Source organism: Xiphophorus couchianus, chromosome 1 (assembly GCF_001444195.1).
Source record: "Xiphophorus couchianus chromosome 1, X_couchianus-1.0, whole genome shotgun sequence".
Classification (NCBI taxonomy): domain Eukaryota; kingdom Metazoa; phylum Chordata; class Actinopteri; order Cyprinodontiformes; family Poeciliidae; genus Xiphophorus; species Xiphophorus couchianus.
In genome coordinates this window covers 4,147,891-4,167,924 of record NC_040228.1, presented here as the reverse complement: position 1 = coordinate 4,167,924, position 20,034 = coordinate 4,147,891, and the positions used below count along the sequence as shown (strand labels likewise).

At 39.8% G+C, this 20,034-nt stretch overlaps 1 protein-coding gene across 3 annotated transcripts in view; it reads left to right on the top strand.

Annotated features, from left to right (window-relative positions):
* The window catches only part of lamb2l (laminin, beta 2-like), a 51,475-nt gene that overhangs the window by 14,370 nt on the left and 17,071 nt on the right, over positions 1 to 20,034 (top strand). For all 3 annotated transcript variants that reach the window (XM_028016865.1, XM_028016856.1, XM_028016875.1), the window contains 12 exons: positions 6,583 to 6,752; positions 11,284 to 11,419; positions 11,566 to 11,639; positions 12,099 to 12,287; positions 12,821 to 12,884; positions 13,636 to 13,838; positions 15,587 to 15,707; positions 16,842 to 17,030; positions 18,022 to 18,201; positions 18,300 to 18,412; positions 19,507 to 19,586; positions 19,739 to 19,895. In XM_028016865.1, the coding sequence (XP_027872666.1) occupies positions 6,583 to 6,752; positions 11,284 to 11,419; positions 11,566 to 11,639; positions 12,099 to 12,287; positions 12,821 to 12,884; positions 13,636 to 13,838; positions 15,587 to 15,707; positions 16,842 to 17,030; positions 18,022 to 18,201; positions 18,300 to 18,412; positions 19,507 to 19,586; positions 19,739 to 19,895 (1,676 nt within the window). The remainder of the gene's footprint in view (positions 1 to 6,582; positions 6,753 to 11,283; positions 11,420 to 11,565; positions 11,640 to 12,098; positions 12,288 to 12,820; positions 12,885 to 13,635; positions 13,839 to 15,586; positions 15,708 to 16,841; positions 17,031 to 18,021; positions 18,202 to 18,299; positions 18,413 to 19,506; positions 19,587 to 19,738; positions 19,896 to 20,034) is intronic.

Here is a 20,034-nt window from a genome sequence, read left to right as displayed (position 1 = left end):
CCACTGTGTTGGGATTTTCCGTTCAGATGTTATGTCCAGTGTAAAGATAAGATATTCTGATTAGGGATTCATTGTTATGAAAATTTGGGTCAGTATTGATGTCCGAGATTAATGTTGCTGATATGAACAACAACCAATATTGACATATGTTATATATATTAATCCATCCATCTCACTCTGTGAAAAACAACCACACAACCTGCACTGCGTCACTATCACTGTGAGATGACCAAACAAATACCACATGGTCAACTCCCTCCCTTCCCCCTTCGGTCGATACTGATGTTGATGCCGATATATTTTGCACCACTAATGCTGATTTTAATCTGTGTTTTACCTGATGAATTGAACATTGCAGCATGTGTTCTATTGAAGGACACATGGATTGATCAAACCTGAAGACCTGAGCTCACCTGATCAAACTCACCTGCACACACTTGTCTTTTCTTTCAGCTTTTATATTAATCTTTAACCAGATAGAAGAAGTCTGCATTTGTGTAAGAATAGAAGCAGTGAACTTTAATGACACTTATACTGGTAAAGTCCAATAAAGTTGGACTTTAGTTCAAAGAACGTTGGTGCAGATACCTGGAACAATCTTTGTTTTGTGAGTATAGAGTAGCTAAAGAACCAGAAGTTCTGTCCAGGCTCTGACACCTGGAATTGAGCCTCTGATGAGTGACTTTTTCCTCCGTTCTTGCATTCTTGCTGTATACACAAGGCTTATGCCTTAGGGGGTATTTATGTGTAACTTTTCCTGGGTGGATATGTTCCAGTGGCACGTGCTACTCTGACAGACCAGATGGTCTCAAGCACACTGCTGGAGACAAACTACAATTAAACAGCTACTTAGAGTTCATTTTGACCTCCAAATCCTTTTTGCCTAATATGAAAAGTTAGGTAGAAAAAGTCTTTATGTATTTTAGACCATTCAGAAAAGAAATTATAGGAAAAAAGCTCTTTAAACTGCACAAAGTCATCTGCAGAACATCCCAATGATTCTCAATCGGGCTCTGGACTCTGCTGACTGATCCACAATTTAAGCTCGATAAAGCTTGGCACTGTCATTTTGGAATGCTGAATTTAGCTCAGAGATGTCCAAGTCCCATCAGGGAAGAAAGATCCATTGATGGACTAACCTGGTCATCCAGTATGTTCAGATAATCAGCTGACGTCATAATGTTGCTGAACCTGGACCTGCCCACCTGCAGCAACCCCAGATCACAGCGGGTTGCTCATTCCTAGTGGTAGTAGACACCAAACACGACGGCTGCACCACTTCATCTGCCTCTCTTCTTATCGCGATGTGACCATCACTCTAGAAGAGGGTCAATCTGGACTCATCAGACCTTCTTCAATCGCTCTAAAGTCCAGCCTTTATGTTTCCTTGCTAATTGCAGCCTGTTTGTCCAGTTAGCTTCAGTATCCGGTGGCTTTCTTATGACTACAACAGTTTAGTCCCAACCTCTTGAGTACCCTTCACATTGTGTGTTGAAATGATTCTAGCCAGGTTGTGTTCTTCCACATGGTTGTTTAAGAAATGAAAAGCTTCTCGTTGCACCAGCTGGGAGACAATTGCCTATGCAGTATCTATCCAATAGAAAGCTCATACCTATTTGCTCAGTTAAATTCAGTTGACGCCTTTTTTTCGGCTGTGTATTTATCCATTTACCATTTTTCTGTACCTGCTTCATGATCCGACAGCAATGTGATCACAACAGAAGAAATGTTCTAACCAAGCAGAGAACCACAATCTCTATTGTTAGAATAAACTAACAATACTAAACCTGAAGCCATTTCCGTTGGCTCAGAGGCTCGAAATTCGCTTCAAAGAATAAAAATAGCTTCATGGGAGTTTCACAGTGGTTTAGCCTCGTAATTACCTCCTCAAACACTATTCAAATATGTCTCGGTCTAGCAGACTTGAAGAAATCCATTAGACAAAAACAGACACGAAGCTTCTAATATAGGCATACGTTCAGCAAGTGTGTGGTCTGTGTCGAAACATAAACTCAGTCGGTGATTAAAACTGAGGCTAATTTATGAGAAAAGCTGAGGGGTACGTGTCTAGACAGAGGAGCACAGACAGATCACAACACATCTGAAGGATACCCCTATCACTGACTCAATCACCAGCAACAACCTGTGTGGTGGTGAAAAATTGAAATGATGCAAAACAAACAGAAGTAATGGAAGCACTAAATCAGAAATTAAATTAATTGCCAAGATAAAAAGAAATTCTTGCCTTCAGGATACGTTTAGTATTAATCACTGCTTCTCTTCTTCTCTCTGGTGCTTGTTTTGAGCATACTTTTCATTATTTATTTATAAACATCATAATCTCGGTGCTTGTCTTCTTTGTTGTGTGAAAAAGGGGACAAAATAGACCAAACAAAAAAAAAAAATCTACTTTTTTTTTTTATCTTCAGGGATTGGAATATTTTCGTGTGTGGAATTTTTATGGAGCTTTACTTGGGTAGTCTGACCAGAGCATGAACCTGTTGTGTAAAGTAATACCTATAGAGTGAGGTCAGGTGACACTCTGCTGCAGCTCTCAATCAAGCTCTGTAATCTTTGTCGGGGTTGTTTGAATAGAAGGGAGGGACCAAGGCCTGATACTTCCAGCCTCAACACTGATAAAATTGAAACTGACCTTGTTATGATTTTCTTGTATCTGTGCTTTCTGTTGAAGTCTCATAGCTGCACTGAGTTGTATTTTCTGCTTGGCCTGGGTGTCTCTTGGCTGCAGTCAGTATATTTCTCAGATTTTTGTCGTCTTTTGTCGTTATTACATTTGAAATAGATAGCTCATGAAGTTGGGGCACACTGTTGCCCAATGTTGTGGAATTGATCCTACTTCCTGAAAGGTGACTCAAAAACGTTAGTCATTCCAGTCAGTCGGCCACTGCTGAGGTTTCACAGGAATTCAGAAAATCCTTCACATTGAACCTTGTACTTGAACACCAGCCAAGGCATTTACAATTGTGTGTGTGCGCGTGCGCGTGCTTGGGTGTGTGTGTGTGTTTGTTCTGAATGGCTGGGAGAAATCCTTATTCAGTGTTGTAAAAGAGATTAAAACATTCCACAGACAATAACTTTGGAGGAGTATAAAGAGGTTTGGAAGATCCAGCTTTTATTTTGGAAATACACATCCTTATTGGATGTGAATATTTAGCTCAGAGCTAAAACTTTATGATTTACAGCTGGTGCTGATGCAAAGCTGCATCTTTGTCTGTTTATGCGTCCTATGACCATTTTTAAAATGAACTCGAATAAATAGACGTGATATTAGGCTACTAGCTATCTGCTTATTGACAGGTTTTAAAGGAGTGCATAGGTTGTTTTGACGCCCGTTATGGCTGCGTCCTGAAGAGCTTGACGTCACGTGCAAAGGGTCAATAGCTGAACTAAGTATTTAGCTTGTAGATGAATATTTAGTTTGTAGCTAAATATTTAGCTTGAAACATCTATTAATGAATAAATAACATGGTGAAAATAATACTTTGACAAATTATCCCCATTTTTCTAAATATTACTGTTTTTCACTTTGTAACTTAAATGGCATCCCATAGAGACATTTGTCTATAACATTTCACAGGATTAGAAAGAATATGTTTCAGAATGTCATTCTTTTTGTTGAACTGCATGAACAGTACGAGTCTTTTTCATGAATTCACTGCTTTAGTGTTTTAATACTTGTCACTTGACGTCCACAGCTTTATAAAGTCCTGCTTAGATTCTTCATAAAAGAAGAATCTCTCTCCAGAGGGACATGCTGATAAATCTAGTGCTCCTAATTTTCAAACCTCTCCAATCAGATTTGGCTTTTTCTCCTGGCTTATCTAGTTGCTAAAAGAAAAGCTTCCCATGTAAATTTACAATATTGACTATAGGCTGTGTTTTTGCATGCTCCAAATGCTTTGCAACTGTAATTCATTCATAACACCTTTGAAAAGAGGCTGTTTTAATTCAGCTACGTTTATTTATCCAGTACCAAGTTACATAAAGGCTCCCACAGCGCATTTAAAATGTTTCTGACGATTTGCTGCTAGCAATGTGTGACCTTCATGAGTAAATTTGGTTCTTCATATTTTACATTAACATAAAAACACAGAGGCTGCAGTGCATGCACTGTTGCCTTGCAGGAAGAAAGTCCTATCCCAGTCTGATCCCAGCCTGGGCTCGTTCCATGTGGAGTTTGCAAGTGTTCTTCATCTTCCCTCCACAGTGTGTTATTTGCCCTGTGTGTCTCTGTGTTGTCCTGTGATAGACTGCTGCCTTGTTCATGCCGCCCTGCCTCTCTCCCGGTGGAACACACCTGGGTGGGCCTAGTTCCACCTTCGAGGAGAAAGGTCCTCCTCACAGCAGCTTCTGCCTCACAGAGCTCACTTGTCCATGACGCCCCTGTCCAGCTCTTTCAGATTGGCCGGCAGTAATTAGCAAACACCTGGTGGAACTGGGAATCGTCTGAGCTCATTATATGAGCTGCTTCTCAGTGAAACGCTGGTAAAAACGTTGTTAAAGGGTTAACAGAGGAGTGTCAGAAAGAGCAGGAGTTTTCAAAGAGACAGAAGCCCAATTTCAAGGCATTTAATCAGGAAGTCAAATTTCTTTTAAGTCATATTTGATACATTCAGCGTTTTTATAACAACTGAAGGCAACATAGTTACTTGATTGGGCTATGGATTGGAACTATGTGGCTGGACAATATGTAATACTGCCTCTTTAAGAGAGTTACAGAAGGTGTTCCCATTTTTACTGCATGTGTACCTCTACTGACTTTGACCGCTTTTCTGTGAAAACTACTAATAATTAAAGGCCATCAGCAAAATTATATGTAAAAAAAACAATTATTTACTGGCTACTGAGGGTTCAGCAGAGTCAGCCCTGCCTGTACGCTCTGTCTCTTAATACCTTCTGTAGGCTGTGAAAATCAGTTGGGTAGGTTATGGAGGGCAGTTATTGGGAAAAAGTGAAAAAGAAAATGAATCAGTCATTTCAAAAGAACAGTATGTAATTTTTATAATGGAGCCCATAATGTCAATAACATTTGTATCCACAAGTTCTACAAGCCAATGTTTTGGCTACTAGGATGTAGCAGAACAAGGGGAGAATGAGAAAAGAACTAAATCTTCTTTAGAATTCGTACAGTTGCTGTTAAAGTAAAAAAAAAAAAGTATTTTGTATTTCTTATTCACTCTATCCATCTGAAAAGAGAATGGAATTATAGGAGATGATGCACATTGAGTGACATAAAGTGTTGAAAGGTGATAATACCAGGAATTAAGTACAATAAAAACAGAATAAACAAACAAAAACCACTGATGTCATCTCATAAAAAATGTTTCATGCTACTTGTGTTATCTTTATTAAAAATAAATCACACATTGGAAAGCAACTCTCACTACCACATTGAGGAGAGATGCTCTTAGTGAGCAGAGAAAGTGCTACAGTATTTCATTTTTTTCACAGAAGATACTTTTGATTCCATTTGAAACCATCCATGACTTTCCCATCATGCCTCAGCATGCCTGACTTCCTATTCATCTGTCTCCAAATCAACAGATGAAGTGCTTTGAAGATATTCCATCGTATGCAATTCTTTGCTTCATGCCTTCTCTGAAAGAAGATATGAAGCTTCTTTATAGATACATATCTTAGTATGTTGATGTTAAGTTCATCATGAAACTTAAAATAGTAAGACATGAGATGATGAGATGGACTTGAGTGATTTAATTAAGGAAAATGTTTTTTGTGGCAGAAAACAGCTGTGCTCACTACATCTGTAAAACTAAAATTATGTTCTCTGAACAAAATGAAATCCAACAAACAGAGACATTTTTACAGAGATCATTCAGACTATTTGGAACAAAGACTCTTTAAAGTGGGGTTGTCTTGTGCACTTATGAACAGTCAGTATCTTAACACCAGTAGATGCCTTTCCTATCTTCATTATTGTGACAAAACAAAGATTCCTTTTAGATCTAGTGGCTAGTAAAAGCAGAGTCAAAATAAGACAATTACTGTTGTGGTTAGACGACTTCAAACTCATAAAGTCATTGTGGGTCATGTGAACACAATTTTGTTAATTTTTGTTAAATCTCTAATTCATCAAAGTGAAGAGTATGAAAAAAGTATGGAAAGCCTCCAGTGCCATATAAACATGAATATTTCACATTATTTTGACGCACATATAACACAAACAATATGGAAAGTAAGTGATGTTTACCCCTCAAATATGTCACTTGTAATTAACACGTGTTAGTGACAGAGTAAAGTACCCTTTTGTGCCTATTAAGTCACAATTAGCATCTGTTTATGACCTGACAAAAAGGCGTAAGCAGCATGTTTATTCTACATGCTGTAAAGAGGAGTTTAATGTTTATTTGCTTATCATATAACTTTGATCTGAAATGTACTGAACTTGTGTAGAAAACATTACTTATAAACCATTTTAGAAACAAGTTAGCCGATTGATTGTATTTTCTTGTGGTGTTCAATTTTATATTAATAAATGGAAGAATCTTATAACGGTAGAATGATTACAAGCCGTTGTGTTTTATTGTGTGTGTGTGTCTGCAGCTCTGACTGCATTTGGACAGGAGCTTCCGTCGATCCCTCACGGCTGCACCGACGGAAGCTGTTACCCTGCAACCGGAAACCTTCTGATTGGACGAGCTGTCAATCTGACCGCCACCTCAACATGCGGTCTGGACGGACCGGAGCAGTTTTGCATTGTCAGCTACCTGCAGGTGAGGAAATGAGTGCACACTCACTGGGAAGAGTGGAGCAAAATTTATACCCTGAAGGAAAACTCCAAGCAAAAAAGTGGAAGTAAAACGGGATAATTGCACTTGATTATTTCAGATCAGTTTTGATCATTTCGGTTTAGCTCATAATTGCTGTGCATGCCGTGTCAGAATGAGCTGCTGGTTTAAATGAATTTCTTTAATCCTGAACTTGACCTGTTTGTCAGCTCATCAGTACTCCATACTACTGTGGCTTGCAAAAGTATTAATACCCCTTGAACTTTTCCATATTTTGTCATATTACAGCCACAAACATAAATATATTTCATTGGAATTAAAGACCAACACAAAGTGATATACAATTGTGAAGGTGGAAATAAATTATAAATTACAAAGGAAATTATAAATTACATTCAAAACCTTTTTACATATAAAAAACTGAAAAGTGTGGTGTGAGAAGTCTCAAGTCTTTTGCAGACTCCAACAGGTTTTCTTTCTAACATGGCCTTGAATTTGGCTTCGTCCATCTTTCCCAAAACTCTGACCATCTTCCTTGTGTCTACTGAAGACAAGCACCACAGAGCATGATGCAGCCACCGCCATGTCTGACAGTGAGGATTGTGTGGTCAGACTTATGTAGAATGTTAATTCTCTGCCTCGCATAGCTTTTTGCATTTTGGCCAAAAGTTAAATTTTGGTCTAGTCTGACCTCATGTTTGCTGGACAACTGCAAATGGGACTTCTTATGGTTTTCTTTTAACAATGGCTTTCTTCTTGCCACTCTTCCATAAAGACTACATTTGTGCAGTGCATGACTGATACTTGTCCCATGGACAGATTCCCCCACCTGAGCTGTGGATCTCTGTGTTTGGTCCATTGTCACCATGGACCTCTTGGCTCTCTGCTCAGTGCTCTGCTTGTTCAGCCTGGAAGTTTAGGTGGACGGCCTCGTCTCGGTAGGTGTACAGTTGTGTGTATTTGTATTGAGATTATATTACACACAAGTGTATTCTATTTAGTCATTAGCCGTCATCAGGCAACTTCTGAAGATAATTGTTTGTCCTCAGAGAAAATGAGGGCTGAATAGTTTTGCATACTCTTTCATTTTTTAATTTGCAAAAATGTTTTGAATCATGTATAATTTTCTTTCTATTCCGCAATTGTATACCACTTTCTGTTGGTCTTTCACATAAAGTTTGAAGAAAATATATTTTTATGTTTGTGGTAACAGAATATGGAAAGGTTCAAGGGGTATGAATACTTTTGTAAGCCAGTGCATATGGAGCCATCCTGTCAGGAGGAAAAGACAAACTGCAGTTATGTTTTCTCTTTTCATGCTCCTCCATCAGTCACTCACCACTACTTCATCTATAATTGTTCATCTGTCTGTTTGTTTGTAGTTTTGATGAGTGAGGCCCCTCCAGGTGTTAACTCACTATCAGCTCCACCCTCTTTAAACACACACTCTGTTTTTGTCACATTTTCTCTTTCAGGTTATAACATCTTTAATTGCTGGGTTTATTAGTCCAAAATTAAAGCAAGATTTCAGTGGATCATTTTTGTTGGTTGCACTCCACCAATGACTTTATCAGTTTAATCCCTTAGAGAAGCTGACTGTGTAGCTGCTGGTTTCACTGTGCAGAGTCGTGTTATTGCTGTGGCCTACATGTTATTGAAGATTTCATCCGTATGCTGAAATATTAAAAACGGTAAGATTGAATATGTATTCAAAAAGTCAGGGGATGCTAGATAAAATATAACTTCTGACAAAGAGAATTATTTAATTAAATGAACTGATTTAGAAGGATATTGTCAAGAAATGGTGCGGTGTTTTGGTGAGGCAGACACAGATGGAACCAGGTAGATGAATGATGATGATGATTTTTTTTTAAAGGTTTTATTGGCTCTAGTGGCCTTTATTTGATAGTTAATTGACAGGAAAGGGGGTAATGAGAGAAGGGGGAAGACATGCGGCAAAGGTCGCCAGGCCGGGAATCGAACCTGCGACAGCCGCGACGAGGACTAAAGCCTCCTTGTGTGGGCTGTGCTTAACCCCTGCGCCACCACAGCACATCCCAGATGATGATGATTTAATGAACGTAAAATCCAAACAGTCCACAAACACTGGGCAGCACGGCAGAGCGGAAGCCAGGGCTCGACGCCGGTAGCAACCGGTTACACGAAGGGACTAGACGCCACAATGAGACGACAGCTAGACAGTATGACGCGAACAAAGACAAGGATCCGACAGCAACGCAGACACACAGGTGGCATTAAATACACGGGAGGGTAATCACAGAAACGAGACACACCTGGGAACAATCAAGGGGAGGACAGGACAATGAAGAGACTCAAGGACACAGAAAACAATAAATAAATACACAGACAACACAGAACATGACAGATATTAAAGATTATGACCAGTATTTATGGGGATTAAAACTACCTGCAGCAGCACAGTGGAGAAAAATAAACATGATGAAATACTCTTATAAATATTGTCTAAGGGTACGTACGCTCACACCAGCCCTGTTCAGTCCACTTTAAACAAACTCTAGTTGATTAGCAAGTTTAGACAGAAGAGATTCATTCAAATCCTGGAGCTACCTCATCTTCCGCTCCTCCAGCAAGAAGAAATAGGTGTTGTAATAAGGGCTGGATTTGCAAGGATGTGGGCTCCTGGGCTGGAGCCAGTTTTTGGTGCAGTGTTCACAAAGGAAAAATTCATTTACTTATGCAAATTATAGGACATTAATGGGTAGCCCTATTTATTAACAGTAAGTTTTTTAAAAAGGTTTTATTGGCGCTACTGGCCTTTATTTGAGAACGGCCAGACAGGAAAGTGGGCAATGAGAGAGGGGGAGGACATGGGGCAAAGGTCACCAGGCTGGGACTCAAACCTGTAACATCTGCGTTGAGAAGTAAGACCTCCATAAGTGGGTTGTGTTTGTCCCTTCGCTACCACAGCACCTCCATCAGCAGTAGGTTTAATGTATCCTCCTAATTCAGTTTAATGTAGAGCATTAAACTGAAATGGGAAGCAGAAAACTACCTCAAACATATTTAATGAAAAGTAAGAGAGGCATATGTTTGGGTTAATCTTCTTTCCACATCTTATTGAAGCGGGACACTCTGCTAAAACATCCTGCACACACTGCACTCCTCCTGGCGGGTTCACCATCATGTTTACATTCATCCAGCTCACATCCGTGCATTTCCACACACCTGCATGTTTGTGCCTGCACTTCCACTGCCTCAGAGCAGGAATATTAACCACTGTCAACTTCCAGGTGAACATAATTGATGCTCTGTGCTTTCTACACCCTTACTTCCTACAGTACGGGTCAGGATATTGTGACAGCCTGGTATGTCTGAAGACACTTCAGAGTCCCACAGAAAACATTTGTCATCCAGCTTTCAAATGTCCACGCTATCATCTGTCACTCATGTTTGATGCGTGTCTTCTGGGTAGAGTTTTTCTGCTCTCCACGATCAGATTTCATGCTCTTTTTTTTCTAGTTTTCTATAGAGCGGAGGTATGTAAGCTGATTGTTGTCTACTATCTTATCTCTCCTTTAAGCTGTAACCGCTGCATATTATTTGCTTTTTCTCAACGAGAAATGTGAGGAAGGGGGGCGTGAATGAAAAAGCAAAGAAAAGAGACGATCACTGAGGGACAAACAGCGGCAAAGTCTCAGTTTCATAGCCTGAGTTGAGGCACAATGGAAACCAAATGAGGGAGGTGGGATGTACTTTCTTTTTGTGTTTCAAACTACCGTTGTAGTACGACAAAGAAAAGTGTTGTCAAATCAGCTGCAGACTTTAACTGGCGGATTGTTGAAGCGAAACCCTTTAGTTAAGCTGACCAGGCTTGACTAATGGGAGACAAATGAGAGCTGGGAAGGGTCTTTAGGGCAACATCAGCGATACAGAGGGCCTGAAAGACAAGATTAATTAGGATCAGGCTGATATGTCTTCATTTCAAAGTCAAAGTAGTATTTTTGAATGTAAGTGTTGGATCTTACAGGTAAGATGTTTGAAATTGTATGACTTTGATAGGTTCTAAGGAACATTGTATTAATAAGATGGGTGTTATTCTTTCATATGTGCACAGGTATGTAAAAGTTGACATGCGTGCACATCCATGACTGTGCTTCCTTTTCCCGGCTCAGCTGAGTCCATTTCACAGCCACGTTGTTGTTGCCAGCTTAATCACCCTTGACAACAGCCTAATTAAGAGGCGCTGCCCTGGATTCCACTGGTTCTCTGTGCCAACTTCCCCTCATTTCTCTGTTTAGCCCCAGTTTTCTCCATCTGTGCCCCTCTTCAAGGCCTCTTCTCAAATGAATCCCCTTTTTACCCCACAAGAGCAATACTGTATCCTCATCCCAAATCAGCTTTCATTCAAGTCTAGATACAAATGTCAAGAAAATGCACTGTCATGGCAGGGGTTGTTATGAGAAGCGCATAACATTTGACACAAATCCATCCTTTCCCTGGTTTCTTCTTATGCTGAATATGTTTGCCTCATCAGGATCCAGAAAAGTGTTTCGAGTGTGACTCCCGTCGGCGGTATGATCCCCGCCACCACAGAAACAGCCACCGCATTGAAAACGTGATCTACCTCACAGACATCAATGGGAATGAGAACTTTTGGAAGTCTGTCAATGGTGCGTGTTTACTCTTCAACGATGGACACAAACATGATCAGTTTGCTTGTTGCCTCTGTTGTCTCGTGGTACCTGTGTCAGGATCAACAGCTGAGACCAAAGGATTTGTCATTTGTTCATGACACATCTTGGTGTGTTTGTCGCAGGTAAGGAGGACGTCAGCATCAGACTGAACCTTGAGGCTGAATTCCACTTCACACATCTCATCATGAAGTTTAAGGTACGTTCCTTGTAATTTGATGTGGTTTGAAATGTACCTTCATCTTTCCAAAGCTACGTGAAAAGAAATGATGTTAAACTCATGACTATAATCAAAGCAAACCGCTACATAGGGCTGTGGTTCAGGACTGCAAAATGAAGGTGTGCTGAAGCAGAGAGACATCTGAAGGTTACAGGTCACCGTCCCTTGAGGAATGCAGTTTGAGACCCCGAGTCTAAACCTTTCTGTCTCTGAGTGTACTGTATCTGCTGTACTTACTCGGGCCTGTTTGTTATGTACACCTCACTATCTGTTGGCAGATCTACCATAAAGCAAAAGCTTTAGACAAATCACTTAGACAAGTTGCTCTCATGACACAAATGACTTTGAATTCCTATTTGTATTTGCTGTGTCATACAAAACTCACTGATGACTTTGACTTGTGCTGTAATAATTTCTGTGTTCGTTGAACCTCTCCAGACGTTTCGCCCCGCAGCTTTGATCATAGAGCGATCAGCTGATTTTGGCCGCACATGGCGCCCCTACCGCTACTTCGCCAAGAACTGTACCAGAACTTTCCCTGGAATCCCCGCCAACGGCTTGCACCATACCAACGACATCATCTGTGAAGAACGCTACTCTGATATCGAGCCCTCTAAAGATGGAGAGGTACACTGGAAAATTTGGGACCCTCTGAGTTGATTCATTTTACTAAAATCACACAAACTCAAATAAAGCAAATTCCGACTTATGGCCCCTTTACAGGACAAACAGATCACAATTGTATGTGGGGAGCTAGCTAACAAGCTAATACAACACAGCTGAACCAACACTGTATACAGAAAAACACTTTAGCCCCCATCACTTCAGTTTCTCTTAGAAAGGGACGCACTGATAAACCCCTCGGGCAATACTTAGACCACAAATCAATTTTATTCACTTTAATTTGCATTTTAATTGGCAAAGAAATTAAAATCTGCAATTTTTTCCCTAAAGGTTACTCAAATAAATGCAGCTGAGTAAATGTAACGAGTACCCACCTCTATTAATGACAGATTTTGGGTTTAATTTTCACAAATCAGACTTTTGATTTATTTTTTTAATGCCTAATATATTTTTGTTGTTTATGTAGATATTAGCTCTGATTGTAATATACCTTTCTCCAACTTTCTTTCCCTAAACTATTTTATTCTGTGATAAAGGTCATTTTTAAAGTGCTGGATCCAGCAATTCCAGTAGAAGATCCCTACAGCTTGGACATTCAAGGTCAGTGAAGACTTTATGTGTATGTGACAATAACAACATCATCAGAGTATAATGTCACCTTGACATTTTTATCAATTTTTATTCATTAACAAAACCTGTCACTTTTTATTTTCATTAATAAAACCTGTTTATTAACAGCCATTTGCAGACTGAGGCTGCGTGCTAGGGGAGAACTCGGGTCAGGCAGTGAAATAGTTTTTGCCTGCTGATAAGAAGATTTCTCATTAACACCTGCTATTAGCATGCTTCCTGTATTCCACTGACTTCTTTGAACAAGAGAAAATATCCGCCATCATGCAGGTTGATGAATCAGCAGGATGAACGCTGATAAAAAATAATCTAACCAGCCAAACCGCGTTATATAGAATGAGACTCAACTTCATCTATTTATCTTTATGTTGCAACTACATTTTCGTAAACAAACAAAAAAACACGTTAAAGTAAACTTAGACAAGTAGTCTGCTGTTTACCTGAAACTCATTAACAAGTTGGCCCCTAAGGCATATTAATATGGAGACACAGGAAAAGTGAGTCAAAGAAAGGTATCACACCTAAGAATGAATTATATTAACTGAGTGAAGTCCAATAGTATGAAAAATACTCTGTTACATATCAACATACATTGCCATGAAAAGTACTGGCCTCCTTCCAGATAATCTTTGTTTTGATTATTAAGTGTCTCCACTGTAATTTGCTTTTAATTAAAAAAGCTCTTAATTAAGACTAATTTGATCTGGTTTCTTCTCTTCAGAACTTTTGCGCATCACCAACCTGCGCATCAACTTCACGAAGCTCAACACGCTGGGAGACGACCTGCTGGACCGCCGCTCGGACGTCCTGCAGAAATATTACTACGCCATTAATGAGCTGGTGGTCCGAGGAAGCTGCTTTTGCTACGGACACGCTTCAGAGTGCGCACCAGTGCCGGGCGTAAACACCCATGAGACTGGCATGGTGGGTTAACAGACTAATACACTTCCACAGACTGCATTGTGTGTGTTGACGTGAGGCCAACACCCAACTGCTACTTAAAGCTGCAGTATGTAACTTTTGGAAAAAAGAATGTTTTGTATATATTTGTTAAAACCGTCACCATGTCCTGACAGTATAAGAGACAAATAATCTGTGAAATGATCAATCTCCTCCTCCCTGATCTACTTTTGCCACCTGAAGAAATACACCACTCCCGACCAAAAACAACCAATCAGAGCAAAGAGTCTTGGCTCTGTCAGTCAACTTCATGTACCCATTGCTAAATGTATTCATGGTGGAGAAACAACTTACTGTTACAGGAAAACTGTTAATCTGTCACCATCGGTAGCTATGCTAGCTAGCTTTAGCATTTATTTATTTATTTTTTACCCCTCCAGGGGGTCTTTTTTTTGTGGGCTCTAGTGTCCCTTATATGATAGTAGGCTAACAGGAAACGGTGAAGGAGAGGAGGGAAGACATGTGGCAAATGTCGTCGGGTCCGGGAGTCGAACCCGCGACGGCCGCGTCGAGGACTGAAGGCCTCCAAATATGGGTTGCGCTAACCACTACGCCACCACAGCACGCCCTAGCTTTAGCATTTATGACAGGCTCTGCTATCAGGAAGAAGCTGTAGTGTAGAAGAGTATAGGGAAGAGTTTGGATAAGAGGGTTGAGCAGTGCTGCACAGAGGGGTGACTGATGGCGCTAAGATCCTCCTCCTGGCTCTGATTGGTTATTTTTAGTGAGCACTGGGAGAAGGCAGAGGAGCTAAATTTTTTTCACAGGTTATCTGTCTCCATACCACACCATCACAACATAGTAACTGTATCAACAAAACAAAAACATTTTTTATAAAAGTTACGTACTACAGTTTTAAAAGCAGAGGTTCAAGTGGAGGACTGGCTGCATTAATGAAAATAACACAAACTGTTAAGCAAAGAACCACACAGTTATGAATTTATCTGTTCAATATTATACTGATAAGTTACCTTCCTATTAACACCTGGTTAGATGTGCCTGAGAAAGTTGCAGATGAACTCTGACAACATGCTTTAGACATTATTCTGGCATGATTATGTAACTATTCATGGCATAATTGGTAGGTTTCTTTTAAACTGACTGGCTCCTCTACAGAGCTGGCTAGTAGGGATAGTGTTTACATTTTTCAATCTATAGGTACAGGTGAGTGTTTACCTAAAGCTCAATGTGTTTACTGATTCCAAGCCAGCTCTGGTGTGTTTGAAATCATTGTCACGTCGGAACATGCTTTGTTTTTCCAGATGCCGCCCTGGGTGGTTGCCCGTGTCGCCCATTAGTTGGGTTACGTTGGTCGAGATCTCAACTGTTTTTGAACGCGTTCATGCTGCTTACCTATGATGTCCTATCAATTCACACACTAATTTAGTAAAATGTACTTTATATTTAGACATATTTAGTCACAAACACACGGTCCAGTATCTTTGTCTGGCGTTCTACAGGATTTTATTGTAGATACTACTTAGATTAAATCACTTAATGCATTTTGTGCAGTAAAACTTTAAAATCAACCAGTGATCTTTTTTACAATCAAATATTTAAATGAAAATAGTCTTGTTACCTGAAATCATAAGAGGAACAAAAAAAATCTAATATTTATTCTAGTTTTTAATGAAATAGTCTCATTTGATCTTGTTTCTCCAGCCTGTTGTAGCGTTTTTATCTCATAATTCTCCTGTACTCTGATTGGTTAGATCCATGGCCGCTGTGTTTGCAAGCACAATACTGAAGGGCTGAACTGCGAGCGCTGCAAGGTTTTCCACAATGACTCACCTTGGAGACCAGCGGAGACAGAGGACCCACACACATGCAGAGGTACCGTCCATTCAAAATGACAACAGCCAAACTTTCTAAGATGTTATCGATGTAAATCATGAGGTTTTTCAAAGAAGACTAAATCTGCTTTTTAAGTCTATACAACTCATCTTTCATCTGGCAAAAAACAGATCTGCAGACAACCAACAGGACGGTGTGTAAAAGGATGAGTGTCTTCCAAGTTGTACGTGTCTTTATTTTAGACTGACAGAACAGAATACAAAACAAGAAACAGAATAAACGGCTTCAGTTCTCTTCTTTCTTGACATCTGATTTTGAGAAATGTTGAAATTTGATTCTTGTATTTGCAAGCCTGACATTTGAGCACAGAACTGAGCACCCAGACGCCGTCGTCTGATTTAGTTTTGTAATGACATCCCTCTGTGACTGGATGTTTTCAAGCTGGAAGGCTGAGCAAGTTAATTTGCATGAGACCAAGCATATACAGGAAAATTCTAACTGTGCTATAGGAAACAATATGATCAGAGATTCCAAAAAGTACTTCATTCTTCAAAAAGATGAACAAAGCGAGAACATAAAAACATAAATTATGGAAAATCAGTTCATACATTAAATGTTTTTTAGCCATTTTATTGGCGACGTTCAGACAGGAGGAGCATGCTCCCATAGAGTGGCTAGCGGGAGGTTGCTCAATCCAAGATGAGGCTGAGCTCGCTGCTGCCTCACCAGCTGCGCTTCTGAGCATTTGAATGGAAAAATGCGAAAATTCAGCAATTTAAAAAATAAAAAATAAAAAAAAAATCAGAATTGGTTAAGGTAAATTAAAAATAGACACTTTATAGTACAAACCACAGGGTGAAAATAGCAATATAAATAATTTTATCATTATATATTATTTTTCCATGATGACGTGTGAGGCTCTGCCTCCCCTGACCGCTCGTCACTGATATATCACTACATTTGTGACTCCTTGGAAAAAACAACCACACCACTGACTTCACCACAGCCTCAGTTAAACTACAATAGGACAAAATGTAAAAACGTTACATCTGGAAATCACTGCAGGACCAGGCTCTGTTTTACTGCACAAACATATCAACAAAAAAATATTTAGACTTTATTTTATTTATGAAACGTAATATTCATTTCATGTTTTTTTACCTTCTTCTGCAGAGTGTAACTGCAACGGCCACACAAACCAGTGTCACTTTGACATGGCGGTGTATTTGGCGACGGGCAACACCAGCGGTGGAGTTTGTGATAACTGTCTGCACAACACAGTGGGACGCAACTGTGAGATGTGCAAACCGTTCTACTACCAAGACCCCAACAGGGATATCCGGGACCCTCGTGTCTGTGTTGGTGAGGCGTTTTTATCTAATTATGTTTGGGACACTATCTCTAGTTCAATCTTTTTTGATCAACGTGTTTTACTGTATTCAAGAACACCTACAACGGTATTAATAAGCATTTAAAAAAAATTTCTGCCCCCAAACGCCAGCCCTCCACCACAACACAACTAACGCAGCAAAATAAATAGATAATAAAATAAAATACAAATAATGCAAAATAACAAAAGTAAAAAGAATAAAGTAATATTATCAGTATCCATGTTTTCAAAATGAGGAAAAAATGTTGGAGTTTGTATTAAAGTTTGAGTTGTGTCTTTCACGGCATTTCTGATCTTTTGCAATTAAGCATATACATCCTCAGCAGGCGGGAGAGTCCGTTTTCATTTCAGTAAAAATTTGTTTTCTGAGAAATAATGATTGTTTAACAGAAAACATTCTCCCAGTCAATAGAGGGCAGAAAGCAATTAGATTGGAACATCGTTTGGAGAGACTGGCATTACGAGGATCCACTCGTAAACATAAATAGACAGAGTTCAACTGGACTGAAACATATTTTTAGAAACGTTTCAAAAATACAGAAAGATGTATTGATCCCCATGTGGCCGGTGTCACATAGAGTTCAAACCCTGCCTAGCTTTTGTCAATCTAGTTTTAAAGCAGAAGAGATGATGGACCACCTGGAACTGAGATGAAGAAAATATTCTACCAATCATCCTATATCAAGTCTCATTTGAAATATGTTCATCCAAATATCTTTCCCATCTTTTCCTGAGTAATTGCAAAGTGGCCAGCTTACCTAACGACTGGAAAACAGTTGTAACGTGTATAAGATCAAAGATGTCATCCAAAAGAGATGTATTATTATATTAATTTTTGAATAAATGCTGTTTATTATAGTTTTTATATATATATATTTTTTTTTTACCAAAGCTTCTAATTTTCACTAGTAATTTTATTTTGTAGGTGAAATTTTATTTTGAATCTGAAAACCTTAATTCCAGCTTGCGACTGTGACCCGGTTGGATCATTGGAGGGAGGTGTGTGTGACAGCCACACCGACCTGGGAATGGGGATGATCACAGGACAGTGTCGCTGCAAAGACAACGTGAAGGGCAAGCGCTGCGATGACTGCAAGGCGGGTTATTATGGACTCAGTGAGAGCGACCCACTGGGATGCCAACGTATGTGTCTGTTTTATCTCCACTCCAGGCAGCTTTGACGGAAATGAACATTCCTTTCCGGGGCTCAGAGTGTGTGTGTTTGTGTATTTTGCCATCAGCTTGCAACTGTGACCCCCGGGGCGTCATACTGATGGATGCTCCTTGTGATCAGATCAGTGGGGACTGCTCCTGTAAAAGATACGTCACAGGTCGCTACTGCAACCAGTGTCTGGTTAGTAATCTGAATAGTCATAAATCAGGCTGTTTTTTTATTTATATTTCATACCTGACTTCTGTCCATGTCACATCCTTAAAATAGCAACTTCAACTTGAGGTAGAGAAGGTTTCTCTTCCAGACATGTGTTCAAAACTAAATATCTTGGTAACCATAGTGATAATTACCAGTGGTGTCCCGGTACCAGTATCAAGTACTCAAACTTGATGCCTATTCTCCAAACCGGTACCACTGTTCTGCTGGATTTTCCTCCTGGGTTGGAAAGCAGTGCAACTCAAAGTCTAAGCCACACTTCATACCAGGTGGTGGTGATAATACACCAAGAAGTTATTTGCTGATCCTCCCAAAAAAAGAAAAAAAAACAGGAGAAGAAGGGAGAAGTTAAATTTCTATGTAAAGACAGAGGATGGTAAACAAGAGGCGAAAACTAGAGTTTAGATTTGTCCAGGCCTGATCTGACCCGACTAATTAATATTAATTACAGGCCAGAGTCTGAAGCAAATCCAACATATTATTTTAAAAAGCTTTTATTGCTTTAATTTTTAGTCCATAATTTTAGTAAGAAGTGTAACTTCTCTCGTTTTTAGCTTTTGTTTAGCATCTTCCAGCTCCATCTTATCGCTTGTTGTAACCTCAGGGTGAGTCAGGTGCAAATCATCTGGGATGTGTGATTGATAGGGGTGAAGCAGGGTGGGGCTGCGTGTGCCTGCAGCACTGTGCTTGTTAGTCTAATGAACTTCTGCATTATACTTTCTTTCTGTTTAAACTGTAATAAGTAGATTAACACAAATTTTCTACTACACATTCTATGGGTTTCTCTGTATATGTATTGTAGGTTTATTAAACAAACTACAGAAGCCTCACCCCAACCATGAGGCATTTTGCCTCAACCAGGCCTGAATTTCAGATCTGCCTCTGAAGTAATTAGATAACCCATATGAAGACTAAACAATCTGTATGTATGGTCTTTTTATGATTTGTTAAAACAGTCACATACTGTATATTGGATATATTGGAACACCACTAATAGTCAGATACTTGATGTAACCCAGTGCATCATGGATTAAGCTGAGTGTTTTCTGTCTCTGCAGCCTGAATACTGGGGTCTCAGTAATGACCTGGTTGGCTGCAGACCTTGTGAGTGCGACTTCGGTGGAGCGTTCAACAACAGGTTGATCTTATGGATAAAACATAATCTGAATGTGAATTTAGAAAGCATGTGTCTATAATATTAACCCCATGGTCTTGTGCATAGAAGTTTAGTTGTCAGAATTTACGCTAACCAGAATATTTTTTACATTTTTCTCTTCCTGTTGTAATAAGATGCATGATGGATAGTGGGCAGTGCGACTGCAGGAGGCATTTCATTGGTCGACGGTGTTCGGAGGTGCAGCCTGGGTATTTCTGTGCTCCACTCGACTACTACAAATACGAGGCTGAAGAGGCTGCCGGGCGCTCGCCCACCGATCCCTCGCTGCCGGTGAGCTCAGCAGCATCACCACAGTCGCTGTTAGAAAGTGACTGGGATACTAAAAGGATTACTTTGTGAGAAAAAAAACTCAGTTCTGATCACCAGCAGATTTGTCTGTCCATCTGTTTGGGTACTAAACTTAAATTGA